The sequence below is a fragment of the Desarmillaria tabescens genome (assembly GCF_030435595.1).
Source record: "Desarmillaria tabescens strain CCBAS 213 chromosome Unknown EV420scaffold_1, whole genome shotgun sequence".
NCBI lineage: Eukaryota > Fungi > Basidiomycota > Agaricomycetes > Agaricales > Physalacriaceae > Desarmillaria > Desarmillaria tabescens.
The window spans coordinates 1,873,686-1,900,004 of record NW_026848300.1 but is presented as its reverse complement, the minus strand read 5'-3'; the positions used below and the strand labels follow the sequence as shown (position 1 = coordinate 1,900,004).

Here is a 26,319-nt window from a genome sequence, read left to right as displayed (position 1 = left end):
TTGATCAGTGACCAACATACTACGACATATATGTTTGAAGTTGTTGTCACTGCCCCAGAATCTGGGCGGTATGACTTGCTGCGTAACAAGAAACACATATCGGTACACCTGAGAAGATAGTCAGACGCGATGCACATATATATCACTTTCCCACCTCAAAATGACTACATGAAAATTCTACAAAACGCGGTTTGTTTTCAGCGTGTTTTCTAGCTTGCGTGAGACCAATTGGAAAGATGGAATTCCCAGCTGAATCCAATGAAACCTCCTCTAGCAACGCTTGAGACTGAAGCTGAGAGGTTTCTTCAGACAGCAGCTCCTACGATACCTGTCAGCCGAATCCAGAGCCAAAAGAAAATACTCACTAGTATGATGCTGCTCTCTAGAGGCTTTTCTGACTTTGTAGCAACCTAATTATGGAAGAGTTACACAAAGCCACTGTGATCGACTTATGAAAGCTTGGTACCTTTGACGGGCAAACTTGGTCCTGAAGTAGCTTGTATTTGCACTTTCCGTGTCTCCATATAAGTTTATCGAGTAGAGTCAGTACCTCCTTCAAGCGCTTGGGAGTCTTTGACAGCTGCAATACAATCAATAAAGGTGAAAGATAGACACAAATATCGTACTCGGATTTCAGCTCCTCGATCGGTGAAGGTAGGCGTCATAGCGGAGCCCCATTTTGACGTCTTGAACGTAAAGGCACTTGACGATCCATACTGTCGAGGAAAAATGTATTTTGACAGATGGCGCGCTTTTTCTTGTTGTTGTCGTAGATCGTAGTCATGCACTTCATCACCATTCAGCTGATCGGCAGTGGGGTAACTGGGTGTGAGCCTATTGAGAATGTCTGATACTATTTAGTCCCTCGAAACTTCTGGGTAGCAAAATGACCAACGATTCGGCCGAAATCCGCATAGAATCTGATTTGTATGGGGTACGGTTGCTGGCCTCCCAAAGAATAATCTAGAACGACAAAGTGTAACGTCAGCGGGAGAAGCCCTGTATTCTTATCAGGCGGATATAAATTCGGGATGAATGACACCTACACCACAGTCTTCAACGTAGCGTTGGGGTCATTCCATTGACGCGATCCATTGCTGGAATCTGTTCTTTGCAGCTTAGTTGGCCTTTCATCGAGAGCAGGGAGCTTAGTCAATCGCTTTCCAAGCAACGACGTTCCAGGATCCACGGGCAGCCGATGCGGCGGTAAGTTAATCAGAGGCTCCCCCGTCATTTGGCAAAAACAATTATTGGGTAAGGAAAGAAATATAGCTGTGTCTGTTAGCAGATGCAACATTGCGTCTTCGCCAATCCTATGCGAAGAATCAGTCGGTGGCAAATCCAACGTAATGAGATGAAACTCGCCGTGCTAAAAGCACTCTCCACTCTTCACCCTGCAACGCCGTGACGATAGTGTTTACGCTGCTATTTTCGGCTCCTGGACGTGTCATTCCATGATTTCCACGAGCAACTACTTTGTTATCCTAAGGAAACGCGTAAAAAAAGCAGCACGATACTCGAATAACCCGGTGGACGGACACGGTAGTAGTATCCCAACGTTATGATGTTTGCCGACGATTTTCTCCTGAAGATGACTCTCTGAGCTTGATGTATAGTCTCGAAAGAAAGTTAGTAATGTAACATCATTATGATGGCTGAGTGACACTCACCTCAGTTATATCAGCTCTAGGCATTTCAACCTTCAAGCTTTGACGCGAAAGCGACCGCTGACCTTGCTTTATAGCAACAAAAGACTCTTCTACGAGGTGCTTATATCTCTCAGAGTCATCTGGAACCACCAGAGACCAATCCGGGATTGCGTCGCTATCCAAAACATCGCCAAGGTAGGTGTCCAATGTCTTGATGTCAGGGTAATAGCTTTGGAGTATTGATGAAGGAATTTTTGATGACGTTGCTGTTTCCATGAATTGGAGCTGGAAATCGAAAGCAGGCGTGGATGACCTGAAGTGCTGAACGTGCAATGTAGCTAGCAGTTGGTAAGAAGGCGAGTGGCGAGCCGGTGTCGGCCCGGGCGCTGAGGTTTGCCGTGTTTGATCATTCTGCCTGTCAACCTCGATATCATTTCACACTCTGCATCGATATCTACAAGGACAAAAGAAATTGTAAGTCTATCTCATGAAGATATGCATCTTCATTTATGTAACTATAAATTCTTAACCATTGGTCCTGCGGTGACCATCTTCTCATCTGGGGGCGCTTTGGGCAATGCTCACAGGAACCTCCCAGACACTTATATCTATACTAACCTTTTACTTTCAGTCAGTCATGCCGCTCAGGATTGGATACGGTTCGCATTGATTCTCGCTCTGTATCTTGATTCTTTCTTGAATTGTACCGTGCTTTAGTTCGAGAGCACTTCTCTTCCCCGCTGCTGCAATACGCCCAAGCGGACCAAGATAAGACCTTCACCCTTGTCGAGTGTCCAAGTTAAAACCAAATTATTTCTGGCGTGAACCTCGAAGCTAATTCCATCTGTCTAGGCGGCACGGGACAACTGATCTCACGACTCACCAACGATGAGATTGATGTCGCGATGTGAGTTTATGCCCGAGGCTTATCCTACATCGCTCATATTGATTTCGTATTCAGTGCGCTGACAGACCCGCTTATCTCTGGTATCGCTAACGGATCGAAGGCCTACAAGTTGGTAGGCAGCTATGTCACGACACCCTTGAACTGGTAAGTACCTATCACAATGTGTCGCAAACTCCTCTCCCATGATGTCCTGCTCTAGGGCCGTCATTACAGGAACTGAATCCAAGTACAACTCGATTGCTGATCTCAAAGATACGACGATAGGCATCTCACGGAAAGGAAGGTCAATTTTTGGCCCGGTCCGATTTGTTTCTGGCAGTTCTCTAACACGGCATGCTCAGCGGAAGCCAGACTATGGCGTATGTAATGGCCCTACAACAGGGCTGGCCTTCAGAAAACCTTCAATTCAAGAGTGAGGAACCCGATGTCCTTGCCAATATATCACAAACATCTGATATCAACTCACGCAGTCAACAACGACATCCATGGACTCATCAAATCCGTCAATGATGGATCAACCAGTGCATTCATGTGGGAATGGTTCACCACGAAACCATTCGTTGATGCAAAGGAATGCCGTTTTGTGAGCGCCATTTGTCGGCCATCGGTCACAATACTGACATAAGCTGGCGGCGTAGATTGGTTCGGTGCCGACCCCCTGGCCCTCCTGGCTGATTGCAGCTCGACCGACGACCCCACCTGACGCTCTTCGAGAGTTTTTGACATCGCTGTCCACTTATGTCAAGACTTTTGATTCCCCCGACAGCCGTGCAAGCCGTAACGTGGAATTTATCAAGACTCACTTCGGGTATCCAGAAGAAGATATATTGGCAAGTCCTCTGGCATCTAGACTACATGTACATATACCTATTTTCGGATTTAGGCGTGGTTGAAAACCGTCGGTTATCCCGATGATTGCTTAACAATCGAAACCAAGGTCATCACTGACGCCTTAAGGTCAGTGTTTATGTTTCCATCACGATTTGCAAGGCTAACAGGATATCGACAGTGTCCTTCAAAAGGCCGGAGTAGTCAAAGGAGAGTTTGAGGTCGCGCAATTTGTCGACACCGACGTTGTAACGTTGGTGTAATACATCAGAGTCAGAAATAAAGGAGAAGTTTTCACAATAATATAATTGTATTATGCACTTGTGTAGTTCGTTTGATACATTGAAAATCTTTGAAAGCAGGAAACTGAAAATACATTTGCGACATCAGAACATACAACAAAAAAGACCAAAGCAAGAGGAAAGGAGTGTTTAGGACGAGGTCGCGACGGCAGGGGATACGATACTTTCGATTTCTTCCTCGGGATCTGTTGTCGTCGCCGCCGCCTTTGATTTCGACTTTGGCTCTCGTGTCAAGAAACCTAGAACAATAGCAAGATCAGTTTTCTAGTGGCGCCACCACAACACACCGACCGACCTTTCAACTTTTGCCGCTCGACTTTTGCGCGTGCTTTATCGATCGCATTAAGTCGCGCGATCTCGGCATCAGCCTTGGGACCATCTAAGCAAGGAAGAGAGGTAAACAAGGTTGGGAAGACTTGGTTCAGAACACTAGCCTTCTGGGTTCTTTTTCTTCACGTCTTCCAGAACCTTGATAGCCCTCTCGATATATCCTTGCTCACCTAACGCCTTCCCCTTTCGAAACAGAGCTTTATAATTCTTCTCGTTCTTCGAGAGCGCCTGAGAAGAGCGGTCAACGGTTATACTAAATCATTAAGAAGTACAGACCTTGTCTGCGGTCTCGATTGTACGCTTCCAGTTCTGTTGAGAGAAGTGGCACGCAGACATGTTTCCATAAATCTTGCTTATAATCTCATCGATCTAGAACCAAAATCAGGACGAGCAGGTGGCGATGAATTGAGGACGGTGACCTCGGATAGTTTCTTGTCAGCATTTTCTTCTTCTGCCCGAGAAGGCATGACTGACATGCCAGGAATGGCATTCCTAGAGCGATCCGTCAGTGGAACATGGAAACAAACATCAGAGATTGAACATACTTGTCGAGTCCTTGAAGATACATCAAAGCCTTCATGCTATCAGCGCCACCGTATTCATCTTGAAGATGAGAAAGCAAAGTACCATATAGTATGCAGACAACGCTAAGAGAGAGAAACTGAAGTCAGCAACAGCGCGAATAAGCCACACAGAAGTGCACACCTGCTTTGTAGTCCCCTGTCTTGAAGGCTTGATCACCCGTCTCCTTGTGCTGCTTGCCCGTTTCTAGTTTATCGATAGAAGACATCGTCGGCTATTTTACGTCTTTCACGTTGAGCGCAGTTGTGCTAAAGGTGGAATCGGGTAGTAAGATCAGGCAGGCACTGTGGCGGCAGCGGCGCTTTATTGCGAGTTTACACATGTTTGTTCTCGACGGCATCGGAAAGGTCACTCCCTTGTCCTGACCAACCAAAATGTCGCTGTTCGCAAATGTCCTAGGGTTCTCCCTCTTCGGCCTTGCAGCCAGGCTTGGCCAACTTGGAATTCAGAAACGAAATTTGTTTGATAGTGCGTCAATGTTGCTTTCAATTTGGCATACACGTCTCACAGCGACCAATACAGACATGACGGCCCATGCAGTGTCAATGGGTGCTTGGGGAGCCTTTGGATACCTTGCGTGGCAGTGGGATCAAAAGTCAAGTGGTATCATTGCGCAGAAGAAGCTAGAGCTAGCAGAACGCCGACAGGCTCGACAAGAGCTTGCGGAAGAGTTGGCCGCGGCGCATATACCAAGCGAGGGCGAGCATTGAACAACCAGGCCTAACCTGTACGTCAGTCTTTCCATCTTTCACCTTCAATGTTCGATTCTAATTTTTATTATACAGACTTGGTACCGTTCTGTGAAATAGAATTATTCGCGCAATGTTTGAGATACTGTGTCGATACTAAGTCAAATGAAGTGAACGTGACACCATCACACCAGGCAGGCAGGCTAGTCATTGTTTTCTGGTTCGCTTGTCTCCGCCTGCCACATCAACATCTACTTGACGGATGCCAACGGTCACGACGGCAGTCAACAAGCAGCTAACCTAGTCCCTACTGAAGTGTTCCTCAATTATTATGTCCGTTTCGACGTCTTCAATGTTCAACGTTACGCAAAGGCATAATGAATAATCTTTTCCCCATCAATTATCGCAAAAAATGTTAAAGCGTGCTCTTAACGATATCAGATGATAGCCATAGGAATCGTTGGTATTCTCTAGAGGGCTCGGCTGCAATGGCCTACCGACGATTCCGCAAGCAGTTTAGCCTCCGAATTCATTAAGCCTCGAGGCGGCTTGGATCAAGGAACACCAATAAAAAAAGCACGGCGTTGTCAAAGTAGTGCGCTCCCAAACTTTATCCCGGTTCCGAGCTTAGTAGTTCCGAACAGGTCTGGACGAGACGGCAAACACGCATTCAATATCCGCAGCAGGGAAGCCATCAGTATATTGATTGACCAAGAACAAGAGTGGAACGCGTATGTCAACAAGAAAATCGCGAGCATTGATGTGAAACAAAGATCATTGAAAGAAGTGGATGAATGGAACCAGTGCAATCAGTCGACATCTATATATCTGTAATCGAAAAAGCTAGCGAAAAATAAGTGATAACTAATAATACATACAGCAGACAGAAGAAAAAGCGGGTTCGGAGTTGTCGCAGTAAAATGAAGCATCGGATAACATGCAAGCGCAAATGATAAGGGAATGCTATGAGTGCACGAGTGCAGAACACTAGATATTGTACACGCTCGCAGTGCCTGGCGAGCAATCCAGGAATAGATGGACAAGAGGGAAGGAAGATGACTGAAATGAGGGAATGTATGATCGAGGAATTGATATTTGGTTCAAAGTGCAATGAGCGATGGAAGCGCCATAGACATGGGCTTTTCGGAGTGCCGATAAGAGACTGAAGGAGTGGTGATGACGGCGGTGGCAATGATTTGCGAAGCCAAGATGTTAATATAAGTGTGTTGTTACAACCGTTACAACGGGATTGTGGCGATAGGCCGATAGGCGGCGCACCAACGATCGGGAGAGGAAATAGGAAAAGGTGTCAGCAGGGAGGATCGTTGATTCCGACAGCAATTTTGATCAGAAAGAGATGGAAGACGAGGGAAGATGAGATAAGATGAAACAGTTGAGCAACGAGAGACAAAGATTGATGATGGGAGAAAAGGAGAGTTGAGTTGTTGACCGATAGTAGGATGATAGTTACAAAGTAGTTGCGGGAGAGATGTTTGCAATAATATCGAGGGGAACGTTTTAACTGTATACGGTCAAGGCCGACCAAAGAGCGTGACGGAAGACTGAGAATAACTGTCAGATATACCAGACTGTGAGAAACAGGTATTCATCTCCAACCTTCCAGAAATCTAGAAAACCAAGAATGGATTCCCCGTTCGAACACGAGATTTCATCTCAGTTGAAAAGCACTACCCAGCCCAATTTCGCCATCTTCTTCGACATCTGCGTCATGCCCTTGATCGAAACGGGACACCACACTGTCCTCGGGGACAACAAGACTCCCAAACGATATCCGTCTCGAGGGCGCAAGGCCCAATCGACGTACCCGACGAAGGGTAGGAGTCTTCTTCACCGTGCTGGGACCCATGTACATAGAATCGATTTGCATTTGATGATCGGCCGGAGGGGGAATATGGAGATGAGGAAGCTCGGCGCCAAAAATACTGGGATTTCGCTGGAGACTCATGCGCTGAGCTGGCCGCTGTGACGTTGACTGCCTTCCGATGCCAAGATTGGCATTAGAAGACGACCGGTCACCATCCGTTTTGCCATGGCCAGAATCTTTTCGCTCTCTGCACTTCTTCGTGCCCTTGACCTTAGCTTCGGGGGTGGGGGTAGATGAAGATGGCTGTGAAAGGGGTGGCGATGCTGTAACAATATTCCTGGTCCTCGCTTTCTTCACATGTTTGCTCCTCTTCTTCTCCTCTTCATCAGAAGAAGGATATGAGACTGCATCAGTGGGTGTTTCCATTCCAAGAAGACCGAGGTCATTAGCGACCCTCGCTCGATTACTCTCTTTAAGTTCTTGCGCCGCAGCACCGAAAGACGGGGCACGCTTAATCGACTGTCGTACGGGCGAAGGCGTTGCGGACTGGATGAAAACAGCTTGATCGTTGGCTGAGGCTGAGGGTCCACAAAATGATTCTGATCGACGGACACGCTGGACGCGTGGATCCGCGGCGGAAGCCATGGAAGAAGGCAGCAGCTGATGATATGACAATTTGGCATCGACACTACTCAAGGACTCGTTGGAGGTCATTGACGAAAGAGTAGATCCGGAGCGCCTATGATGTGAGCATGAGGAAGAGAGGGTAGTAAGAGTAGTGAGGGTCGAGGTACTGGGTGTAGATGGACTAAGGAGGGACGGAAGGTGACCAGGACGGGGCGGTGAAGCTGAACGGCGCTGGGAAAGGTGATTTCGCGTCCGCGAATACGGATGATAGGATGTGGTCGGTGAGACAAGGCAATCTGACGTTCGCTGAAGACGGTTGGACAAGCTAGTCACGATAAAATTTAATATAGAGAAGGCAAAAGTAGGGTTAAACAGTGACGCACCGCGTGATATTGTCGTGCTCATCCTGATCTTCGGAGATGGACCCATAGAGAAAGTCCATACTGGATTGCCTATATACGGGACGGCGAGGCTTCTTTCCAACTGCAGGGAGTTCGGATTCCCCACCACGAAAGAAATAATCATCGTTCTCGTCGGTGTATACCTTGGCTTCCTCTTTGGCGCGTGTACGAGCGATCTCAATGAGTTTTACGCGGGTTGCACGAAGGGAAAACGGCCAATCATTGGGTCCCTTAGCTTGGGCGACACCTCGAGCAATCTTATCGAGGAGATTAGAAGGAGGGATAGGGCCATTAAAAGGAGTGACTAGATGTGAAGGAAGAGCATCTAGGGTCTGCAAATACAATGAGCGCGGTATTTGATAACAAAGACAGCCGACGCACCCGTGACAGCAATAAAATATGATCAGGCTTCCATTCAGCAGTCTCTACATCGTCTCCAAAATCCTGATTTGAGCTGTTCCAGCTATCTGAGCTCTTTCTATTGTTTGATTTGATGAACCAGGATGAACAATTCGGTGAGCCGCAAGCCGACGAACGGGGTGTTCTGGGTGTAGAGGAAGCAGAGCCGGTGGAAAGAAGAGATGAACGACGACGAGGGAGCGAGGGCTGGGGCAGGACGATGGCGAGGGGAGAGACGCGATTTTGGCGCCGCGACATGCTGGGGAAAGGACAAGGCCGAAAGGGACGAGGGAACGTGCTCTGATTCCCTGGCTCTGTTTTTAAACTCAGCTTGTCAGCGTTCCTTCCAAAGAAGTTCAAACTCCGCTGCTGATCTAATGTCCGATCTCAGATTTGGCGCTTGACACGCTTCCTCCTCGAGTCACTCGGCTACGAAAACGTGTTGATCATTGTGATCATGTTGATCACTCGCAGCACTCACCCTTGTACCTCGTACCTCTTGTAATATTCCAAATGCCCCCTCGTTTCCCTAGTCATTCCGGGTATCGTCCTTCTGATAGACTCGCTCCTGTGCGACCTTTTTCTGGTCTTTATCTGTTTTCAGATCCCCATCTCAGCGTAATCTCCGTCAACTCTCCGGTAAAATCTTTCCGTCGTGATAGATCTCTACTGCGATGCTTGTGATATCGTGAACGGAATACATACCATCAATTAACGCTTCTTCGCCGCCATATGAACGTATACTCAATCTTATTCGCTGGCAGATGTCCCATCTCAAAGTAGCGATCGCTGCCCTTATATACAGTTTGCGAGCCTCATGATTTTTGTCTCTCTTCTAACAGGTAAGGCAACTGTTTGGAAACCTGTCGGCGTGAACACACCACTCGGGTTTTTAATTTAACAGAATTTCGGATGCGCCTGACTTCTGCTCTCTCACTGCTATACCTTCGGCTTCCACACAGAAGGTATAATCCACTACGAGACCCTGCCCGGTTTCGTTATAATTATTTCTTCGTTCTGGAGCTGGGGAATCGTCTTTTAGCCGTTTCATGGCGATTATACGCTCTTAGTCCTCGCAACTACAGTTGTCAGGGTATATCTCCCTAGATGTTGCAATTATAAGAAATGCTCAAGCATCTGATGAGCGTCCATTCTGCATCATCTTTTAAAGATTTTTCTCTGATCTAAGATCCAACACATATATATATGCAAGGATCCTGACGCCAATCATACTTTGGTGAATCAAGGAGTTGGGATGTAGGTACATATCATATGATTTGCACACAACGTACGGTGATAAGTCGTAATATGTGGCGCCCGCTTGATGATCAAATTTCATTGTACTAGTCTTTCTGACCCTGCGCCCGCGCGATGGCCTCACGGCGATCAGCGCCGCTGCTTGGGGTTAGAACGAAAACATTCTGTGATATTAAACATGCAGGGCATTGGTGCGAACCTTTGTCCAGTACCGGGAGAGACGACCCCGAAATCGAAATCGATCGACCACCTTACAATATTTAGGGTATGCCGTTATGGAGACACCAGGGAACAGGCGACTAACTCGCGCCGGTCAAAAGGCAAGGAAAACGGCCAGAAATATAGATGATATTTTTGACTCAAGATTTTGACTACAGTAAAATGAATCAGCTTCAGCATCAAACGGAATCCCGACTCACTTTACTGAATTCAAAAGCCTTCATCAGAATTGGGCCTGTTATTCACTCATTTTCCCAGGTTATTGTCCGACCCGAAAGAGTCGCTTACCAGGAGTGGAATGTGCTCCACGCTTGCCCCGTGTATCAAGTCGAATGGGTCATTCGATTACTTGAGATTGCCCCATACTGAACATGGCCGTAAATCGAGTGCACGGTACATGTCCCTGGAATTTCCTAGACGTTTAGGAGGACTACCGGCCGAAGAATAAAGACCTTCAACACGTACCGATAATTTAAAATATTCTTCCGGTAGTAGGTACCACTTTTCAGGACCATGGTGAGAAGGATTATATCCACTTCGATAGAATGGATGGCAAGATCTGTTTTGAAAATTAATGGACAGAGAGGAGACGTGGGGTTCGCGGCTAGTCTCAGATACTCCAGCACGGCGAACGTTCCCCTTCCACTTGGAAAGAAGGCTTTGTATTTTCTATGACCCCCCTTAGTGGCACCCTATCAATGAGCCAAGCTTCGCTGATCACTAGCACTGTTCTTGCGAGACTGCAGAGCCCGATAAACCGCGTATAATTGTTCAGCGGATTATGTACGGGTAGAAGCACCCAGTGTGACCGATATGTGAGACCACAAAAGTTCACGTTCATAACCGGAGGTTTATCCATGCGGCAGTAGTCATCTAAGTAATTCAGCGCACAAACGGCACTCCAGAGCAATGCATAGAGGAGGACAGGACAGTCTCACGGAAGCTCATAGCGTAAGCCCAGTATTTTCGGGAACATGTAGCACGTCAATCTTGGCACTGAGGAGGACGGAGGCAATGGTGGATACAAACAAGAGCAATGCGCATGGTTCGTGCGCCGGTCCGGGCTTGGCTTTGATTGGCTGACATCACGCTCACGTGGTAGTTGAAGTTGAGCAACCGCGACGCGATTCTTCTTCATCTCTTCCCCCAACCACAATCTCGGCTTTTGGCATCGTAAGTCTGCAGCATCAGTATCAGTACTTTTGCTATCTCTACGCTATGACTTCCATAGCCTCAGTCACTCGGCAAATCTCGGCTCTCGACATCAACAAGAAGACCACCACAACGAAGCCGACCACACTGTCAAAACAACCAAGCCAAACCAATGTGGCCAAACTATTAACGAAATTTGCGGCGCCGAACCCCTCTACTAACTCTGCGAAACCGAAACCCACGCCCCATTCCGCCTTGCGACATCTGACGACAGAGAAACCAGCGACACCTGACATTGACATTGGGAATTATGATGGAGGATTGGAACTTGAGAACGAAAAAAGAGGCGAGGCAATTTCCGGGGATGCCGCGAGGGAGCTGGCATTGGATTCGAGTGTGGCACGGTGAGTTTTGTAGTCTTATTGAGCAGATTTTTGCTCACTCACTGTTAGGCAATCGCCCACTCGAGAATGGACATTAAACTCCTTCGACATGGGTCGCCCTCTCGGTAAGGGCAAATTCGGCCGTGTCTACATGGTCCGTACCAAAGCCGAACCGCACTACATCATCGCCCTCAAGACCCTCTACAAGTCCGAAATCGTTGCGGGACGGGTCGAGAAGCAGATCCGCCGAGAGATCGAAATTCAACAGAACCTACGGCATCCCAACGTCTTACGTCTCTACGGCTATTTCCACGATGAAAAACGTATATTCTTAATGCTCGAGTTTGCTGGTAAGGGAGAACTCTACCGGCAGCTTAGCAAGCACGGCCGCTTCAGCGAGAAGAGAAGTTCGCGGTACATTGATCAGATGGCGGACGCGTTGATGTATTTGCATAGCAAGCATGTCATCCATCGGGATATCAAGCCTGAAAACTTGCTCTTGGGCTTGAATGGGGAATTGAAGATTGCGGACTTTGGGTGGAGTGTGCATGCTCCAGGAAATCGACGTAAGACAATGTGTGGAACGTTGGACTATCTTCCACCAGAGATGGTTGAGAGCAAGGATCATAACGAACGGGTGGATCATTGGGCATTGGGTGTATTGACCTACGAATTCTTGAACGGTAACCCGCCATTCGAGGACCAGAGTAGCGTGAACAGTGGGTATTTCTTGCACTTTTTCCTTATCTGGTCTAATAGTGCTTTCACAGATACTTATCGACGGATAGCCAACGTCGACCTTCGCTTCCCGCCTGGCATGTCGCCAGACGCACGAGACCTCGTCGCAAGAGTATGTCGACATTTTAGCCTCATTGTGGATACATCTGACGAATATTGAAGCTTCTTCAACATGACCCACAAAAACGCCTCCCTCTGGTGGATGTGCTTCGGCACCCTTGGGTTGTCAAGTATAGACCTAAGGGTAGCACGAGGGGCAGCGGGCTAAGCCAAGATTGATTGAGCATGTTTCATGTACTAATATATTTAGGACATTGTTATTGTGTTGTAATCCCATATCCCAGTGATCAGTCTAACGGTACTGAGTCTGCCAAGTTTACGCGCACATTTGCCAAGACCAGAATTGCGAGCCGCGGAGGCTGATGACAGCTATAGGACTCAAGAATCCACGACAAGGTCCTGGCCCACATGTCTAAGCCAGTGTGACTCCTTTCCGACCTTGGAGCTTGAAACCTTTATAACTGGCGTCCACAAAGAATGTTAGTGCAGGTGGATATTTTTGGTTAGTCAAGACTTTCAAGACTTCCAAGTATATATATATATATATAGATTGAGCACTGGATAGCGACAAGGGTGACAACCATCGGAGATATATTTGAATCACCAGAAAACTAGACAGTAATTTACAGAGAAATTTGCGAAAAAAAGGGCGAGCACACTGAATAGTCAGCCTCTCATGGCCACCTTCCTGGTCAGGGCCCTCAGACGCTCAGCATTCTTCCGCCTTCTCTCCACATCGACATCCACGCTAGTATTAGACCGCATGAGGGCGGCATTGGCCCTGGGCGCCACAGTATAGTTGCCCAATTCACTCTGAGGAATTGTAACAGCATTCTTGCGGACCCGGCCCTTCTCTGACTCTTTAGCGCGTGCCAAGATAGCACCCAATTTCTCTCCACCAAACCTGCCTGCGTTCGGATCTCCATCATCTCGGGCAACAGGAACAATTCTGTCCCTGTAAGAAGCCGACCTCTTAATGATTGGGCGTGACCACGTTGAGACCAGTTCGTTGGCAATACGCGCTATATCAGGGGTCACGCGCTTGCACTTGGTGTAGAAGACGACGATTCTGCCAAGTCCTGACTCTTTGAGAACGGCCGAGTCGATGAATTCCATTTTCCTGAGGATGGGAAAGAACTCGCGTTGTATGTTTAGCGCGGGAAGAGAACGATCTGGGAGTGGTTCTAACCAACGTTTGACGCCTTCCAGAAGATTGTTGTCGATCATAGACTGCGCAAGGGAAGCTCTGTAAAAATGTTAGATCATGGTCTGACGCATAATGATCACATTCCCCACTTTCTCAAAGTCTCCATGGCTTCAGGAAGCAGCCGTAATTTGGCCGTAGCCGGAATTTTGTCATGATTGGAGCGTATGTCTTCGTCAGCTGCGTTATTCATGGCTTCCCGTAACCGGGCGACTTCATCATCAGCAAAGCTGTCGAGAACTTCGTCATTGTTCTTTCGTTTTTTGGGACGCGAAGATTTTTTGGGCTTGAGTATAGCGTCGAACTGCATGTCAAGCCTGATCTTACTGGCTATAAGGAAATTAAGACGACGTGTTAGATGCTATGCAGCATCGACGCACCTTGCTCTGGCGGCAGGTCATTCAAGTCTTCCTCCGTATATGTAGGCTCCTTCTTCTTGGTCCCCCGCTTCCTCTTTGAACCAACCTCTTCCCTAAGGTCGCTAGATTTCTTTTTCTTGATAGTCCTCCGTTTCTTCGGCTTGCCCTGGCGACCATAGTCATCCTCAGAATCAGGGCCAGATGATTCATAATCGTCGCGGCGCTGCTTGCTATGCGATTGATTCTGGAGCTCTGGAGCAGAAGAAGTGAGGATGAGACGCTGAGATGCTATGCCGACAGCCCCACCTTCCTCCTCATCTGAAGACAGCTCCGAGTCAGAACCACCAAAGATATCACGCGCGAGCTTTTCCTTTGTCTGGAAAAGAGTTAGCGTGCAGAATGTAAAGGCATTACGGACACTTACTGCGGCCATGCTGGAAGAGAAAGGTCAGGTTGACTGTTGACCAATGTACGCTTACGTCAGTTGATGACCCTGCTAATTTTGTACGCGGCCTAATTTGGAAGTGAATAAATTGCCGCCTCCTGCCGGTCTCTTTTGAGTCGCTTACCTTGAAACATTCAACGATCTACCCGAAAACGACATGAAGCCCTTTATTTAGCGCCAACTGATTCAGTGCGTCCTTTGCTATTCCCCCGTCGCCCTCTGCTGCTCAATATCCTTCACTGCAGTCAGCCTCCCCTATCTCTTGACCACCACCGCGTAAACAGTTGCAGCTGTCGTCGCCGTGCTCCACGACCACACGGTACCGTTAAAAGACCCTTTGGCTTCCTTGGCACCGTCGTATACGATGGCTCTCGCTTTCAGTGTAGCTCCCATTCAGCCTGTCTCCCATATCGCTGCGCCAGGGTCGGCCTCGAGCTATCCACAGCATCTGCTCCAGCATATGTCCTCGTTTTCAGGCTCTGAATCACCTGTCGCAGCCACGGAACCATTGTCTGGTCGTCTCGAGCCTCCTTTGACCACCACCAGCATATCGACGACGAGTTCCAAGGTCAATCGGCCGCTACCGTCGCTACCCAGGACCAATAGCGTCACCGGGTCAAGCGCAGTCCCTACTACCATGGCGATACCCACTTCCCGCCCTCCAAGGAAGAAGGCTTTAAATTCCCCAGTCTCATACTTCTCTCACTTGGTCTCTGCATTAATGCCCCAACGGAAGGCTGTCTCCTCTGTCACTAGCATTGTTAACCATCCAGGCACATTGTCCCGCCTCTTGTCATTTCTCCCCTGGCCCGACTTTCTCGCTCTTTCTCAAACGTGTCGTTCCTTGCGGGACATTCTTGACAAGGAAGACTTGCGGGATGTCATTCTCTCGAGATATGTCGAAGGCTATGGCACTTGTCTAAGGCTACGATCCGGATCCCGGGAAGGTGTGCAGGAGGTTCCTATCACATTGCATGATCTCGACCTGCTCCGCAAGTAGTCTTTCATTCACAATATTTACTCTGCTAAATTTTATTCTGTAGTGATCTCACAACGCACTCCGCTTCATATATACCCCACTGCTGCGCTTTCGACACTCTCCTCTCGCCGCCTTTCCAATGCCGAAATTTTACGGAATCAGAAACTGGAGAGGCTAACCCACACCCATTCCCGCTTCGTGCTTCTCCTACAGTCGCTCGCGCACAGTTCCTCATTACCTCCACCTTTAGAGTCGGAACCAGAATCTGATCCTATCTTCCCTGAAACTCGTACTCAATCACAGGGTCCTTCGTTTCTACAGCGAGTTTCCTTGGTCGATGGAAGCGGGACGGGATCTGTACGGGAGCTTGTTTTTCCCGCACCTTTATCATGTCCAGATCCGGTCGTCGTGACAGACAGACCGGTTGAAACGCCTGGACGGATCCCTCAGCGCCGTTCGGTTTCGGCCGGCGCTGTGCAGACAGATGGTCATAGACATACGCGGAGTCTAACGAGCACTGCACATTACTTGCATTCGTCGCGGTCCCGTCAAGCCCCGAAATCTACGGGACTTAATGGGGGACAAGCAGGCACCATCAGAAGTCCTGATTCTTCTGCGTCATTACGCTCAATGAAAAGGAAGAACCGGCTTTCCATATTTAGCAGCAGTGCCAACAATCCGCCCCCGCCACCTGCCGATCCCAGAGACCTTAAATATTATTCGACGGGCTGGAGGCGGTCGCTAGCCAACGCTTCATTTGCCCACAAAGCAAAACGTGCTTCGTCTGCACATGACTCCTCCATTTCAGAAGGTTGGTTATTGGACGATGATTTAGGATTTTATCGACCACATCGGAGGTTCGCTTCGTCGAATTTTAGCGGTAGCAATCATTCCTTCAGCAGCACCTCCGGATCAGCTTCAGGATCTGGAGGCTCTCCGCTGTCCCGGAGCGAGAGGCACAGTTCTCCATCACCCCCTTTAACACCTGTTGCGATGCCATCTCCCTCGTCACCCCACGATCTCGTGCTTGCCACGTCGCGCGTCCGTGCTCCCATTTTACGTGTTTATGTCCCGTGCACTGAATTGTCCGACGGTCCAGAGTTCTTGGACAAGGATTATTTCCTCACCCAAACTGGTGGCAGTTCGAGCATTCAGAGATGCGAAGATCAGCTCATAGAGTCTGGTCTATGGGAGCATATGAGCACAGGGGACGTTGTTTGTAATCTGGGATATGTTCCCCCTGCGCCACCGGGAAGTGAAGAAAGTTCCGTAGAAGATCATTCGTCTAGCCGAGAGTTCTCTAGTAGACGCGACCGGTTCGACAGGCTCAAGGAGACTCGCACATGGCTGATATTCAACGGACACTGTCTCGTGCCCTTTTGCCCTCCTGACGATATGTTACCTATTGATGACCCAATTTCCTTGCCTTCGCCTTTTTATTATGATTGTCTCATACCCGCCACTCCTCTTGCAGTTGGTCGTCAACGATCGTCTTTGGCCACTGGCAATATCCGAATGGTCATTGGACGACTCCCACCACCCGGGTTCGAAGAAGTACCGCAGCTACGTCTCATTCATACTCAAACCAGAGTTCGCAGCCCTCATTCTAGGGGAGGCGTTGCTGTCGTGAAGAAATGGGTTTGGATTGCGAAGGTTTGGAGAGGCGGACTTCATTTTGATGCCGTCGGAAAGATGAACGCCAACGGAAGTGATCTCGGCGCGGCTATGGGAATCGGCTGGGAAGGTGAATGGGTCATCGAAGGAGAAGGGACCAAAGAGGGTCGCCAAGCATTATTGGATTGCCTTAATGGCAAGGGACCAAGGCAGAGGGAGTGTGAAATCGTCCGGGAGAAGAGCGGCGGCGGAAGAATCTGGCTCAGGTGCGATAATTTCCGTCTTCCATCTGTCCCGGTTTCTGAATTACGCTTTAGAATGCTCGAATCTTCCTCGGTACAATTGTATACTACGCCCTCGAACTCTGGTTCTATTTCATCCGCTCTTACACAAACAGCTTCCCAGCCCCGTGTATGATTATATCTACTTTTAGATGGTACGATACTCTGGTTGACCTGCTTCACATTTATACATGGGACTTATATCACTGCAATTCATCCTGGACAATTATATCATTACTTGCAGTCATGCGCTTATACTTACATTATTCATTCCATTCATTCGTGCATAATGTACTATACGTGATGTGAAACCTTTGCTACATGTACGCCCGTGATAGTATATTCTTACGTACGTAGGTGTAAGTATCCCCTCGTACTTTTATCGTCATGATGTTACTTATGTTTTCTCGAAAAATAAGATTCCAAAAGTCGATGAGACATTTCATATGACATAATGACGAATTTCGGCCGGCACCGTTTCAAGTTCCGACGGAATTTTTCGGTATCACCTGCAACGTTGCACACTGCTCTTGCTCACCAACCACCACTTCCTTGTGAAACCAACATCTCGAATCTGGCATTCTTTGTATCTAGCATCCCCGCAACGCCTTCACAATTTCGTCAACCCACTCCCCCCACCCCCAATATCCCATCTTCTGTCCTGGCAGAGGATTCATGCTTCGTCCTCCAATCAGTCCTTCCAGACAAAAAAATCTCTTTAACAATTCCTTTCTCGCTTCTGTGAGCATAGTTTTTTTCACCGTCTTGGCTGGAATACTTACCTGACATGGCTTATAGCGCTAAACCCAATCATTGTCCATTATGGCCAGCGTAGTAAACATCCGACGTGATGTCGATGACAAATTCTATCGCTACCGGTATGTGCTTCAGCTCCTTTGCCAGGCGCTCGATAGACTCATCTCAATGTCTTAGAATGCCCCTTCTCAACACAAAGATTGAGGGTAAAGGGAACGGAATTAAGACGGTCATCCCCAATATGGCTGACGTCGCGCGCGCTCTCAGTCGTCCTCCTACCTATACTACCAAATTCTTCGGTTGTGAACTAGGCGCCCAGACCTCCTTTGATGAAAAGAACGACCGGTACATTGTCAATGGCGCCCATGATGCCAATCGTCTCCGGGAGCTCTTGGACGTTTTCATCGAAAAGTTTGTTTTGTGCAAATCGTGCAAGAATCCTGAGACGGAACTCGTCATTCTCAAGGCTGGCCGGTCCGAGGATATCATCCGTGACTGCAAGGCTTGCGGAGAGCGTACCGGTGTCGACATGCGCCACAAGCTGACCACGTTTATCCTCAAGAATCCTCCAGTCAAGGTCAAGAAAGGTAAAAAGAGGACCAACAATGGTGACGCCGCGGGAGGTGTGGGAGGAGGAGGTGATGTTACACCGGAGAATGGCGATGAGGAAGCCAATCTCAACGGCGCCGAGAGTGACGATGAGCTGACGAAGAAGATCAAAGCGGAAGCCAAAGAGCTTAACACCGATACGGCATTAGCCAAGGAGGATTGGTCTGCAGACACCTCTCCCGAAGCCGTGAAGCAGCGCATCAAAGCACTCGAAGGAGGTATGGCGGGGGTAGCCCTAGGAGGAGATGATGAAGGTAGTGATGATGACGCAAACAGCCCCTACGCTATGCTTGGGAAGTGGATCGAGGAGAACAGGGACACGGATGATCCAAAGGCGTTTTCCGTCTCGATTTATAAAAAGGCGGAGGAGTTGGGCATCGAGAAGAAGCATAAGACTATTGTTGTGCTTGTCCAGGCGCTTTTTACGGCGGACGTCCTCTCCGAGATCAAGAAATACACGCCGTTGTTTGCCAAGGTAATTACTTTTTTCAGGTATCCGTTTCACATGCTCATATAGTACGCAGATGGTGACTTCGGAAAAACATCAAAAGTCCTTGCTGGGCGGTATTGAGCGTCTCGTCGGGCTTACCTACCCGAACCTTCTACCCGCTGTCCCCAAGATCCTAATGGCGCTTTATCAAGTTGACGTTCTTGATGAGGAGGTTGTCACCCAATGGGGAACGCACGTCAGTAAAAAGTACGTCGATAAGGAGACCAGTAAGACGGTCAGGAAAGCCAGTGAGCCATTCCTGAAGGTGAGATATTCCCTCATAAAAACTAGAAATCTAATCTCAATTTGTCATAATAGTGGCTTGAGGAAGCTGACGATGATGATGATGACGAATGATGGGTCAATTTTTCCAAGGGTGCTCTATCTTCGTATGGACTTCTCTGTTATTGTTGCATGTATGGTAATTCTTTGATTATGCCAACCCTCTTTTACGCTCTACTGGGATACGGCTCAATGAGGACTCCGTTACTTTATCTGATGGATCTTAAACGTGATTCACAGCCCTTACTATTGTTTATTGTAAAAAGGGGTAGAGGTGCCTCCTTAGACTCTTTGTTTTCTTTCAGCAACTTTGCACCCAGCATCCCCAGGTAAAGTCAGTTCCTGAGCTGCTAAGCGACGCCAGCTAAAAGATCGCAAAGCGCGATACAAAGCACAGTCGTCTGCTACGCTGCGTATCACTGATATCGCTATGGTGAGCCGTTTGCTCTCCGATTTTCGCTCGAGTGACTCATTGGTTGAAAGGCTTCATTAAAGTTATCCAATGAATATGACATCTACGTGGCGCAATTCGGCCATCCTCTTCTCCGTGGGGCCAAGCATTGGTCCATCGTGGTCATGACGGATCCAAACAAGCTGACCGGGATCGCGTATCAGATCAGCGGTGGTACGGAGACGTATGAAGTCAAGCCCCCTGAAGGTGTAGACCTGCTTGACACGCCGACATACATGGGCAGTGTCAAGGTGGGGAAAGTCGCGAGCAATATGGTACATGGCGATAACGGGGTCGTTTCACTCAGTTTCATACTGACGAGGACACCAGTCGTGTTGGGGAACGTGCATTGGAATTGTCAGAACTGGGTTGCGGAGGGTCTCAAGCGGTTGAAGGATGCCCATCATTCGATTGATGATGACTCACTGGAGAGTTTGCAGCGGAGACTTAGTTCGGTCCGAAGAGAAAGCCGAGACTGACTGCTGGATAAAATAAGCCATCTTTAATTTGTTTTTACAAAGTTGGCTACTTACTTATACTTTCGAGGGAATAAAGCGCGTATTTCGTAGGGGTTCAATGTGATCATGCTAATTGTAATGTCTTGTTCTTCTCTATAACCGACCGTCGTTGGACTCATGGCTTGGCGCAGTTTCATGCTTCAAGGTCCCGCAAAGATCCGGTTTATTATAAAAGAGGTACCACACCGTATAATTCAATGCAACACTAGATCGCTTTGTTCTCTTCTCTTTCCATCATATCATCGCTGGAGACGTGAGTACTTGATTTTTTTTTCGACAATCAACATTGTGCCTTACTTGAAATCCTGCTCGGCCTTGTTTTTGTAGACAACCGAAGCAATAACGGACGCCCTTGTAATTCCATGCAAGCCCGTTGTTCCGAGCCAGTCTCTTTACCATCGATATTGTTAGGCATTGCATGGTACGACGTCAGAGACTACAGGTGTATCTGAAATATATAAGGGGAGCTCGGGAAACCGTTCAGGTCAAACGCAAACGCATCCCCCCTCGTCTATATCCTTTTACCAACGGAAATATTTGTGGGTCTTTTCCCTTGAGCCGTATAGTCTAGGCTTGACACTAACACGTTTCTCCTAAGGCGAGAACTTGACTCTTCCGTAACTCATTCTGCAATCCTCATCTGGTACCCTTTTGCCTTGATACCCGTAATTCATATTCTCATTTGGTACAGGCGTTTTCTAGTATGAGTGACCACGACGATCTCTATGTGGCACATTACGGTCATCCCAGTCTTCCTGGTGCTAAGCACTGGGCAATTGTCGTCATGACGAAACCCCAGCAGCTGACTGGAATCGCCTACCAAATCAGTGGTTCTGCTTATACGTACAATGTCAAAGAACCAGAGGACGTCAGCTTGCTCCATTCAAACACCTACTTAGGACGAGTGAAAGTCGGCGCCATACCCAAGGGTTGGCAATATGGGAGCGGGGACAGGACTTTGCATGCCATTTTGACGAGAACTCAAGTCGTCAGAGGAAACTTGCAATGGCACTGTCAGCATTGGGTTGTTGCGGCCCTCGCACGGTTAAAAAAGGCCGGGTATGCAGTTGATGATCTTTCTCTGCAGGATCTACAGCAGAAACTTCTTACTGTCCGGAGAGAAGATCAGTTATAGACTGTCGTACGGGACGAAGGATCGGGTCTATACTTTATATAATATTATATTACATACCTGCACGCTATCTAATACTTAATTGTTGTTCTACTAGCAATAGGACCTCCTATATCGTTTAATGCTTACATTCTGCAGTCAACAACGAGGTTCCGCGGAAGCAAATGTGCGGTTCCTTGTCCATCAGTCGACTGCATAGATCGCCCAGTAATTTATCGGTGAATATACATTTGCCGGTATTAATGCTACGCTGTTCTTTTCACTTCGGCGTCAGCTTTGATTCGGGTCTTTTTGATCGACAGAGGATTTGCTGGAATCTGTCTGACTGTCGATATTCCGAGTCAGGGCCACTCTCGACTTGTTCTCGTTCCAATAGATATTCTAGTTGTCGCCCAGGACCTGATGGATCACAGCCTCTAGGTCTTCTCTAGGCTATATTTTTTCTCTTCTGTTACATCCTAGAAATCTTGCAACCATTCAATTTCAGCTTCGGAAGTGACGCTGACAAGTGCCGTAAGTCGTAGTAGATGCCGGTGGTGAGGCACAGCCACAGACATCGGTTTCTGACCGATCCATCGGGCGACTCATCTCAAAATGGAGGAAGGCTCACTTCCCGAAGGCACACAGCAGGCCGTCACCACATTTCGTGAATCTATAGCTCAATTTTCTTGCAAACTGGAACCCCCGACTAGCCCTGTTCCTGTCCTTCGTCGGTCGTCTCGTCGACCTGTCCCACGGCGATCTTATACTGAGCTCGAAGACACCACACCTAAAGAGCCTCTAGAAAAGAAGCGACTATTCCGTAAACTTGATCATGGTCTGGACCAGAAAAAAGTTTTCCTCAGAAGATCGCCTGCTTCGCCGCCCAAAAAAAAACTGAAACGGGGTCTTGCACCTCCAGAAACTTACGCACACCTTCATCTTCTCCCGGACTATCTTCAGCTGCATCTTGATAGTACGTAGAATCTTTTCTACTCCTTTCATGACCGATCATCTAACCTTACTCGAGTTGTCTTTTGCGGCATCAAGTAGGTTTGAATGACCGGAACGACTTGATGAGAACCTCACAAGTATTCTTTACAGTCCAGGCCAGAAGTCGGCCGAGATTGGGCATCACTTTGGACACCCAACAAATCACTTCTGGACTGGTCTACACGCAGGAGGTTCGTGGGTCTGACCCCTTTTGCGTATAGAGGCTTGAGTCCGTTTGTTAGGATTAACATCCTCAAAGCTACCTCCTACCGAGGACTTCACATTACCCGAACTATATAACATTGGACTAGTAAGATTATGCAATTTCCGCAGGTGAAAAATCTGTACATGATGTGCACTACTAGACGAACCTTGTCGACAGACCAACAGCCGAGGTATGCTAACTTGCTACTATACACGCTGAATACCAATGCCTACTGTCGTCTTCCAGCAAAGCGAGCTGTCAGAAGCCGAAATGCGCACAGCCGTCCCGGCATTCCTAGCGAAGATTGCTCGGTATCGTCCCCGTATTGTCTGCTTCGTTGGATTAAGTATCGCAGGGACGGTACAACATTGTGCAGTCCCAGTGATTAGTAAAATTTCTTCATCGAGTTCATGTACTCATGCTCTATTAGAGGAAGCATAGAACCGCAAAAGTGATGCCGGGTCTAATGTCCTTCAAACTGGTTTACCCGAAACAAGGTCAATCCCTTCTATATCATACTTATTAGTATACGGCCACTGAGCGACAGCATCCACCTTAGCAGAAGACACGAAGAATGTAGATCCTATCTCCGAGACCTTGTTTTTCGCGATGCCCAGCACTTCTGCGAGGGTAACTCAGTACCAGGTACGTGCCTGTTCTTTAGGTCGTTCCTGAAGTATCGGACCATCCCTTTTTCAGGCAAACGAGAAGGTTGAAATTTTCGCTGACTTGAAGAGATGCCTATGCCAAGTCAAAACGTCGAGTTTGGACTGCAGTTCTATGGTTGCAATCGACCCGAAACTGTTTTCCGTTGACAAACTCTAGAACTAGCTTCTGGTTTCTCAATGATTCCGTTGGCAAGTGGTTCAATATCATATTTCAATGGGGTCGCTACTATGTATTAGTATGATCATGATGGGATTCATTGGGATTTCGTTTCAGATAATTTTCGTTTCATGATGTCCGAGAGTTTCTCCGCCACGGCGAATGTTGCCCCGGCCTGGATGGAAGTCAATTGCAAGCTACGACGAAAGTCTAGAAAACTGCGTACAGTGTGACCTGATATGATGGAGGGAAACACCGATGCATCACACACTCTCAGTCCTTTGATGCCATACACACAGAACGACACGTCCACAACACCACCTTCCTTCAAAGGTGCCATACGGCAGGTACTCGTGGGATGATACAATGTCTCCATGCGAGATCGTATCACCCCTTCAATTTCAGCGTCGTTTTTTGTACGCTGCCGGTGATCCAACTCGGCATCCTCGCAATTTTGATCAAGTAGTGCGGCAAGGGGCTCCGTCTGAGAGATCTTGAGGCAAAGCTTGAACCCGCGCACCAACCTCTTGAGGTCCGCTTCGGACTGGAGATATCTAAATTCGAAAGTGAGATGGGAATGCTGCCAGTATCTAAGCAATTTACTTGCCGTGGATCTATGACTGGATCCTCGAACGGACTGGGTGATTTCAACCGTATGCTTCCAATACTTAGCGGTCTGAATGGATTCTAAGTATGGGTACTATGTGAAGCCATGAGAACAAACTTACTGGAGCAATACGGAGTGAAGGGAAAATGTATGCTTGGTGAATGTTTTCATGCCATGATTCTGGTACCCTACAGCCATTGTGAAGATCTCGATGTCTGGACTGCTAGGGCTGGATGTACTATCCTCCAAAGACTCCGAGGCATCAGGGAACACCGATGTATCGTCTGTTCGCACAAAAGCGGCGGCCTCGCCTAACTGAAAAAAGATGAGCCCAATGGTTCATTACGTGTGGAGCTATAGTGGCTTGCATTTGTCGCCATCGGTCCTCGCTTGCGGACCAAATATTGAATAGCAGCAGAGATAAATTTGATTACATCCAAGAGAGTGGAAGGCTTGAGGTATTTTGGGGACGTGTTAGTTTTGTCTCTGAGGTTACAGTCGATCACTGGATGGTCCATAAGGTGAGCGCCAACGCCCTGCAATTCATGCACAACGGGTACATCAAATTTCTTGAGGTCCTCGGACGGACCGATGCCGGATAGCATGAGAATCTGATGCAAGATAAGCTCATGAAAAAAAAACAGAAGATATCATACTCACCTGCGGTGAATGGATAGCTCCGGCCCTAGAAAGAAACAGAGTCAGGGACATTATGTATCGACCAAGTTCTAGGTACGAACGACAAGATGACTTCCTTCCGGGCTCTCGCGCGATACACAGGGCCGTCCCTTTTGTTGGTAAATTCAACGGCATACGCTCGTTTTTCCTCGCCGATCGTTTCGACCAGTATCTTTGTCACTTGCGCGTGAATGGCTACTTTGAGATTAGGCCTAGCCAAGACTTCGGGTGTTAAGTAGGCGGTTTCAGACGTCACTCGTTCTAGTTTATCGTCGACGTAGGTCACTGCAAGGATGTATTCAGCGTTCCTAGGCCGCAATGGGGCCATGCACAAACACGTACTGAGCCGGTTTACACCGGTGGGACTCTCCCCCGTGTTGAAATCTGCGCTAAATGGTATGTACAGACTCTTGCATGCTTCAATAAATGCTTTGCCGTGCTTGGTCAACGCTGGGAAGTATCCGACCCGCACTGGTCCTTTGGTGCCCTTGTTAGACATCTTGACATCAGGGTAGTCCTTATTCTCGGTGTAGGTCTCGAATTTCGTGAAGTAGCTGAGTCGAAAATACAGAAGCAAGCAGGCTTATGAAGACAGAGGGCTACTTACTGCTTGAAATTATCCCATGCCCAAGATTCATCTCCAGTGATGGTAGCCCACTTGTCATAGTCGCCAGGTACACCATATTGAGCCCTATGTATCGTTAGTGAAGTTGTTCGATGACGCTGGAGCACCTACATCTCCGCGTTGATAGCAGAACCTGGAAGCACGATCTTTCGTGTCAGCTTCACTCAGCAACGGTGGAAGATGAACAGGACTGACATCCTCCCAGCATTTTACCTGCACGAAATCAATAGGATACAGATAAACAATGACACTTTAACAAACCTCTGGGCCAGTACTTCTTTTTATTCTGGGCGAACTCTTGAGGTTCGGTGTACAGTTGATACGTGTGTTTGGATGGGAAAAGAAGTGAAAACGCGGACGGAACTACGGAGTAAAGAAGACTCTTGCCGCTGATGTAGTTTGAGCATGATCCCAAGGCGACATACAGAACTATGGACACACCTTCCTCCAGCCTCGAGAAGAAGAACGCGAACAGAATTGTCCTCACTCAAACGAGAGGCCAGGACACAACCGGCATTGCCTAGAGGAAGTAAGCATTGAGGTACTACACCATCGACCTCTGCTCACCTCCTCCCACAATGATGACATCGTACTCATCGTCCGTACTATTCTTGTCATGGCTGTTGCTCTCTTCGCCGACTTTTCGGCCAACCACCGACAGATTAGTGATAAGGGTACTATGGCCAAAGAACATCGAAACTGGGTGAAACTGGGTCGTTGTGTATAGTCGGCTTTATATGCATCGAATTTTTCCACGGAGGATAAGCGCATCAGATTCCGAAGTCTAGATAATATTACAGCCCTGTAAGGGTTTATGATGTACTGTTCCGTGGGTTGATTTACGTGAAGTTCACGTACTAATACATATCAGTCACCGACTGATTGGACTTTGAAGAGTTAGTGAGGCTGCGAGCTTGCAGATGTAAGATCTGAGCCGAA

The 26,319-nt window shown here is 48.0% G+C and overlaps 12 protein-coding genes across 12 annotated transcripts; 8 read left to right on the top strand and 4 right to left on the bottom strand.

Annotated features, from left to right (window-relative positions):
- The first annotated feature begins 2,049 nt into the window (after positions 1–2,049).
- On the top strand, positions 2,050–3,685 carry EV420DRAFT_1496181 (periplasmic binding protein-like II). Its single transcript, XM_060470877.1, has 11 exons — positions 2,050–2,123; positions 2,237–2,308; positions 2,367–2,447; positions 2,502–2,556; positions 2,611–2,700; positions 2,756–2,839; positions 2,898–2,968; positions 3,027–3,139; positions 3,195–3,386; positions 3,440–3,513; positions 3,566–3,685. The coding sequence occupies exons 2-11, from the start codon at positions 2,287–2,289 to the stop codon at positions 3,645–3,647; spliced, it is 864 nt and encodes a 287-aa protein (XP_060339494.1). The 5' UTR covers positions 2,050–2,123; positions 2,237–2,286; the 3' UTR covers positions 3,648–3,685.
- EV420DRAFT_1496176 (uncharacterized protein) lies at positions 3,686–4,899 on the bottom strand. The gene is made up of 8 exons (XM_060470876.1): positions 4,722–4,899; positions 4,644–4,663; positions 4,562–4,590; positions 4,436–4,508; positions 4,293–4,385; positions 4,121–4,244; positions 3,982–4,065; positions 3,686–3,925 (listed from the first exon to the last, which is right to left on the bottom strand). Exons 1-8 carry the CDS (start codon positions 4,804–4,806, stop codon positions 3,816–3,818), a joined length of 618 nt encoding a protein of 205 aa, XP_060339493.1. The 5' UTR covers positions 4,807–4,899; the 3' UTR covers positions 3,686–3,815.
- An 18-nt stretch (positions 4,900–4,917) lies between these two features.
- On the top strand, positions 4,918–5,339 carry EV420DRAFT_57844 (uncharacterized protein). Its single transcript, XM_060482658.1, has one exon. It carries the CDS (start codon positions 4,973–4,975, stop codon positions 5,306–5,308), a length of 336 nt encoding a protein of 111 aa, XP_060339492.1. The 5' UTR covers positions 4,918–4,972; the 3' UTR covers positions 5,309–5,339.
- A 1,617-nt stretch (positions 5,340–6,956) lies between these two features.
- On the bottom strand, positions 6,957–8,797 carry EV420DRAFT_1634116 (uncharacterized protein; the record flags this gene model as incomplete). Its single annotated transcript, XM_060476271.1, has 3 exons — positions 6,957–8,064; positions 8,123–8,472; positions 8,522–8,797. The coding sequence occupies 3 exons, from the start codon at positions 8,795–8,797 to the stop codon at positions 6,957–6,959; spliced, it is 1,734 nt and encodes a 577-aa protein (XP_060339491.1).
- A 2,324-nt stretch (positions 8,798–11,121) lies between these two features.
- On the top strand, positions 11,122–12,832 carry EV420DRAFT_1297901 (kinase-like protein). Its single transcript, XM_060468354.1, has 4 exons — positions 11,122–11,571; positions 11,620–12,269; positions 12,321–12,400; positions 12,451–12,832. Exons 1-4 carry the CDS (start codon positions 11,234–11,236, stop codon positions 12,565–12,567), a joined length of 1,185 nt encoding a protein of 394 aa, XP_060339490.1. The 5' UTR covers positions 11,122–11,233; the 3' UTR covers positions 12,568–12,832.
- Positions 12,833–14,381, bottom strand: EV420DRAFT_1496165 (transcription factor iws1). The gene is made up of 5 exons (XM_060470875.1): positions 14,336–14,381; positions 14,218–14,287; positions 13,933–14,163; positions 13,645–13,882; positions 12,833–13,594 (listed from the first exon to the last, which is right to left on the bottom strand). The coding sequence occupies exons 1-5, from the start codon at positions 14,342–14,344 to the stop codon at positions 13,015–13,017; spliced, it is 1,128 nt and encodes a 375-aa protein (XP_060339489.1). The 5' UTR covers positions 14,345–14,381; the 3' UTR covers positions 12,833–13,014.
- On the top strand, positions 14,382–17,680 carry EV420DRAFT_1496164 (uncharacterized protein). The gene is made up of 4 exons (XM_060470874.1): positions 14,382–14,423; positions 14,480–15,348; positions 15,400–17,215; positions 17,267–17,680. The coding sequence occupies exons 2-4, from the start codon at positions 14,721–14,723 to the stop codon at positions 17,364–17,366; spliced, it is 2,544 nt and encodes an 847-aa protein (XP_060339488.1). The 5' UTR covers positions 14,382–14,423; positions 14,480–14,720; the 3' UTR covers positions 17,367–17,680.
- Positions 17,681–17,719: 39 nt separating this feature from the next.
- On the top strand, positions 17,720–19,620 carry EV420DRAFT_57737 (domain found in IF2B/IF5-domain-containing protein). Its single transcript, XM_060482651.1, has 5 exons — positions 17,720–17,971; positions 18,029–18,108; positions 18,164–19,070; positions 19,120–19,350; positions 19,404–19,620. The coding sequence occupies exons 2-5, from the start codon at positions 18,053–18,055 to the stop codon at positions 19,440–19,442; spliced, it is 1,233 nt and encodes a 410-aa protein (XP_060339487.1). The 5' UTR covers positions 17,720–17,971; positions 18,029–18,052; the 3' UTR covers positions 19,443–19,620.
- Positions 19,595–20,474, top strand: EV420DRAFT_57648 (uncharacterized protein). The gene is made up of 3 exons (XM_060482647.1): positions 19,595–19,696; positions 19,748–19,800; positions 19,863–20,474. The coding sequence occupies exons 2-3, from the start codon at positions 19,798–19,800 to the stop codon at positions 20,295–20,297; spliced, it is 438 nt and encodes a 145-aa protein (XP_060339486.1). The 5' UTR covers positions 19,595–19,696; positions 19,748–19,797; the 3' UTR covers positions 20,298–20,474.
- A 111-nt stretch (positions 20,475–20,585) lies between these two features.
- Positions 20,586–21,552, top strand: EV420DRAFT_57655 (uncharacterized protein). Its single transcript, XM_060482649.1, has 4 exons — positions 20,586–20,589; positions 20,664–20,690; positions 20,748–20,875; positions 20,935–21,552. Exon 4 carries the CDS (start codon positions 21,040–21,042, stop codon positions 21,469–21,471), a length of 432 nt encoding a protein of 143 aa, XP_060339485.1. The 5' UTR covers positions 20,586–20,589; positions 20,664–20,690; positions 20,748–20,875; positions 20,935–21,039; the 3' UTR covers positions 21,472–21,552.
- Positions 21,553–22,026: 474 nt separating this feature from the next.
- EV420DRAFT_57196 (uracil-DNA glycosylase-like protein) lies at positions 22,027–23,519 on the top strand. Its single transcript, XM_060482631.1, has 9 exons — positions 22,027–22,423; positions 22,478–22,496; positions 22,552–22,631; positions 22,683–22,750; positions 22,806–22,835; positions 22,892–23,026; positions 23,076–23,142; positions 23,208–23,290; positions 23,345–23,519. The coding sequence occupies exons 1-9, from the start codon at positions 22,063–22,065 to the stop codon at positions 23,468–23,470; spliced, it is 969 nt and encodes a 322-aa protein (XP_060339484.1). The 5' UTR covers positions 22,027–22,062; the 3' UTR covers positions 23,471–23,519.
- Positions 23,152–26,304, bottom strand: EV420DRAFT_57385 (uncharacterized protein). Its single transcript, XM_060482639.1, has 14 exons — positions 25,948–26,304; positions 25,822–25,900; positions 25,642–25,769; positions 25,576–25,593; positions 25,492–25,513; positions 25,363–25,446; positions 25,098–25,309; positions 24,818–25,040; positions 24,738–24,762; positions 24,446–24,688; positions 24,199–24,392; positions 24,078–24,146; positions 23,697–24,024; positions 23,152–23,645 (listed from the first exon to the last, which is right to left on the bottom strand). Exons 1-14 carry the CDS (start codon positions 26,072–26,074, stop codon positions 23,568–23,570), a joined length of 1,830 nt encoding a protein of 609 aa, XP_060339483.1. The 5' UTR covers positions 26,075–26,304; the 3' UTR covers positions 23,152–23,567.
- Between the last annotated feature and the right edge of the window lie 15 nt (positions 26,305–26,319).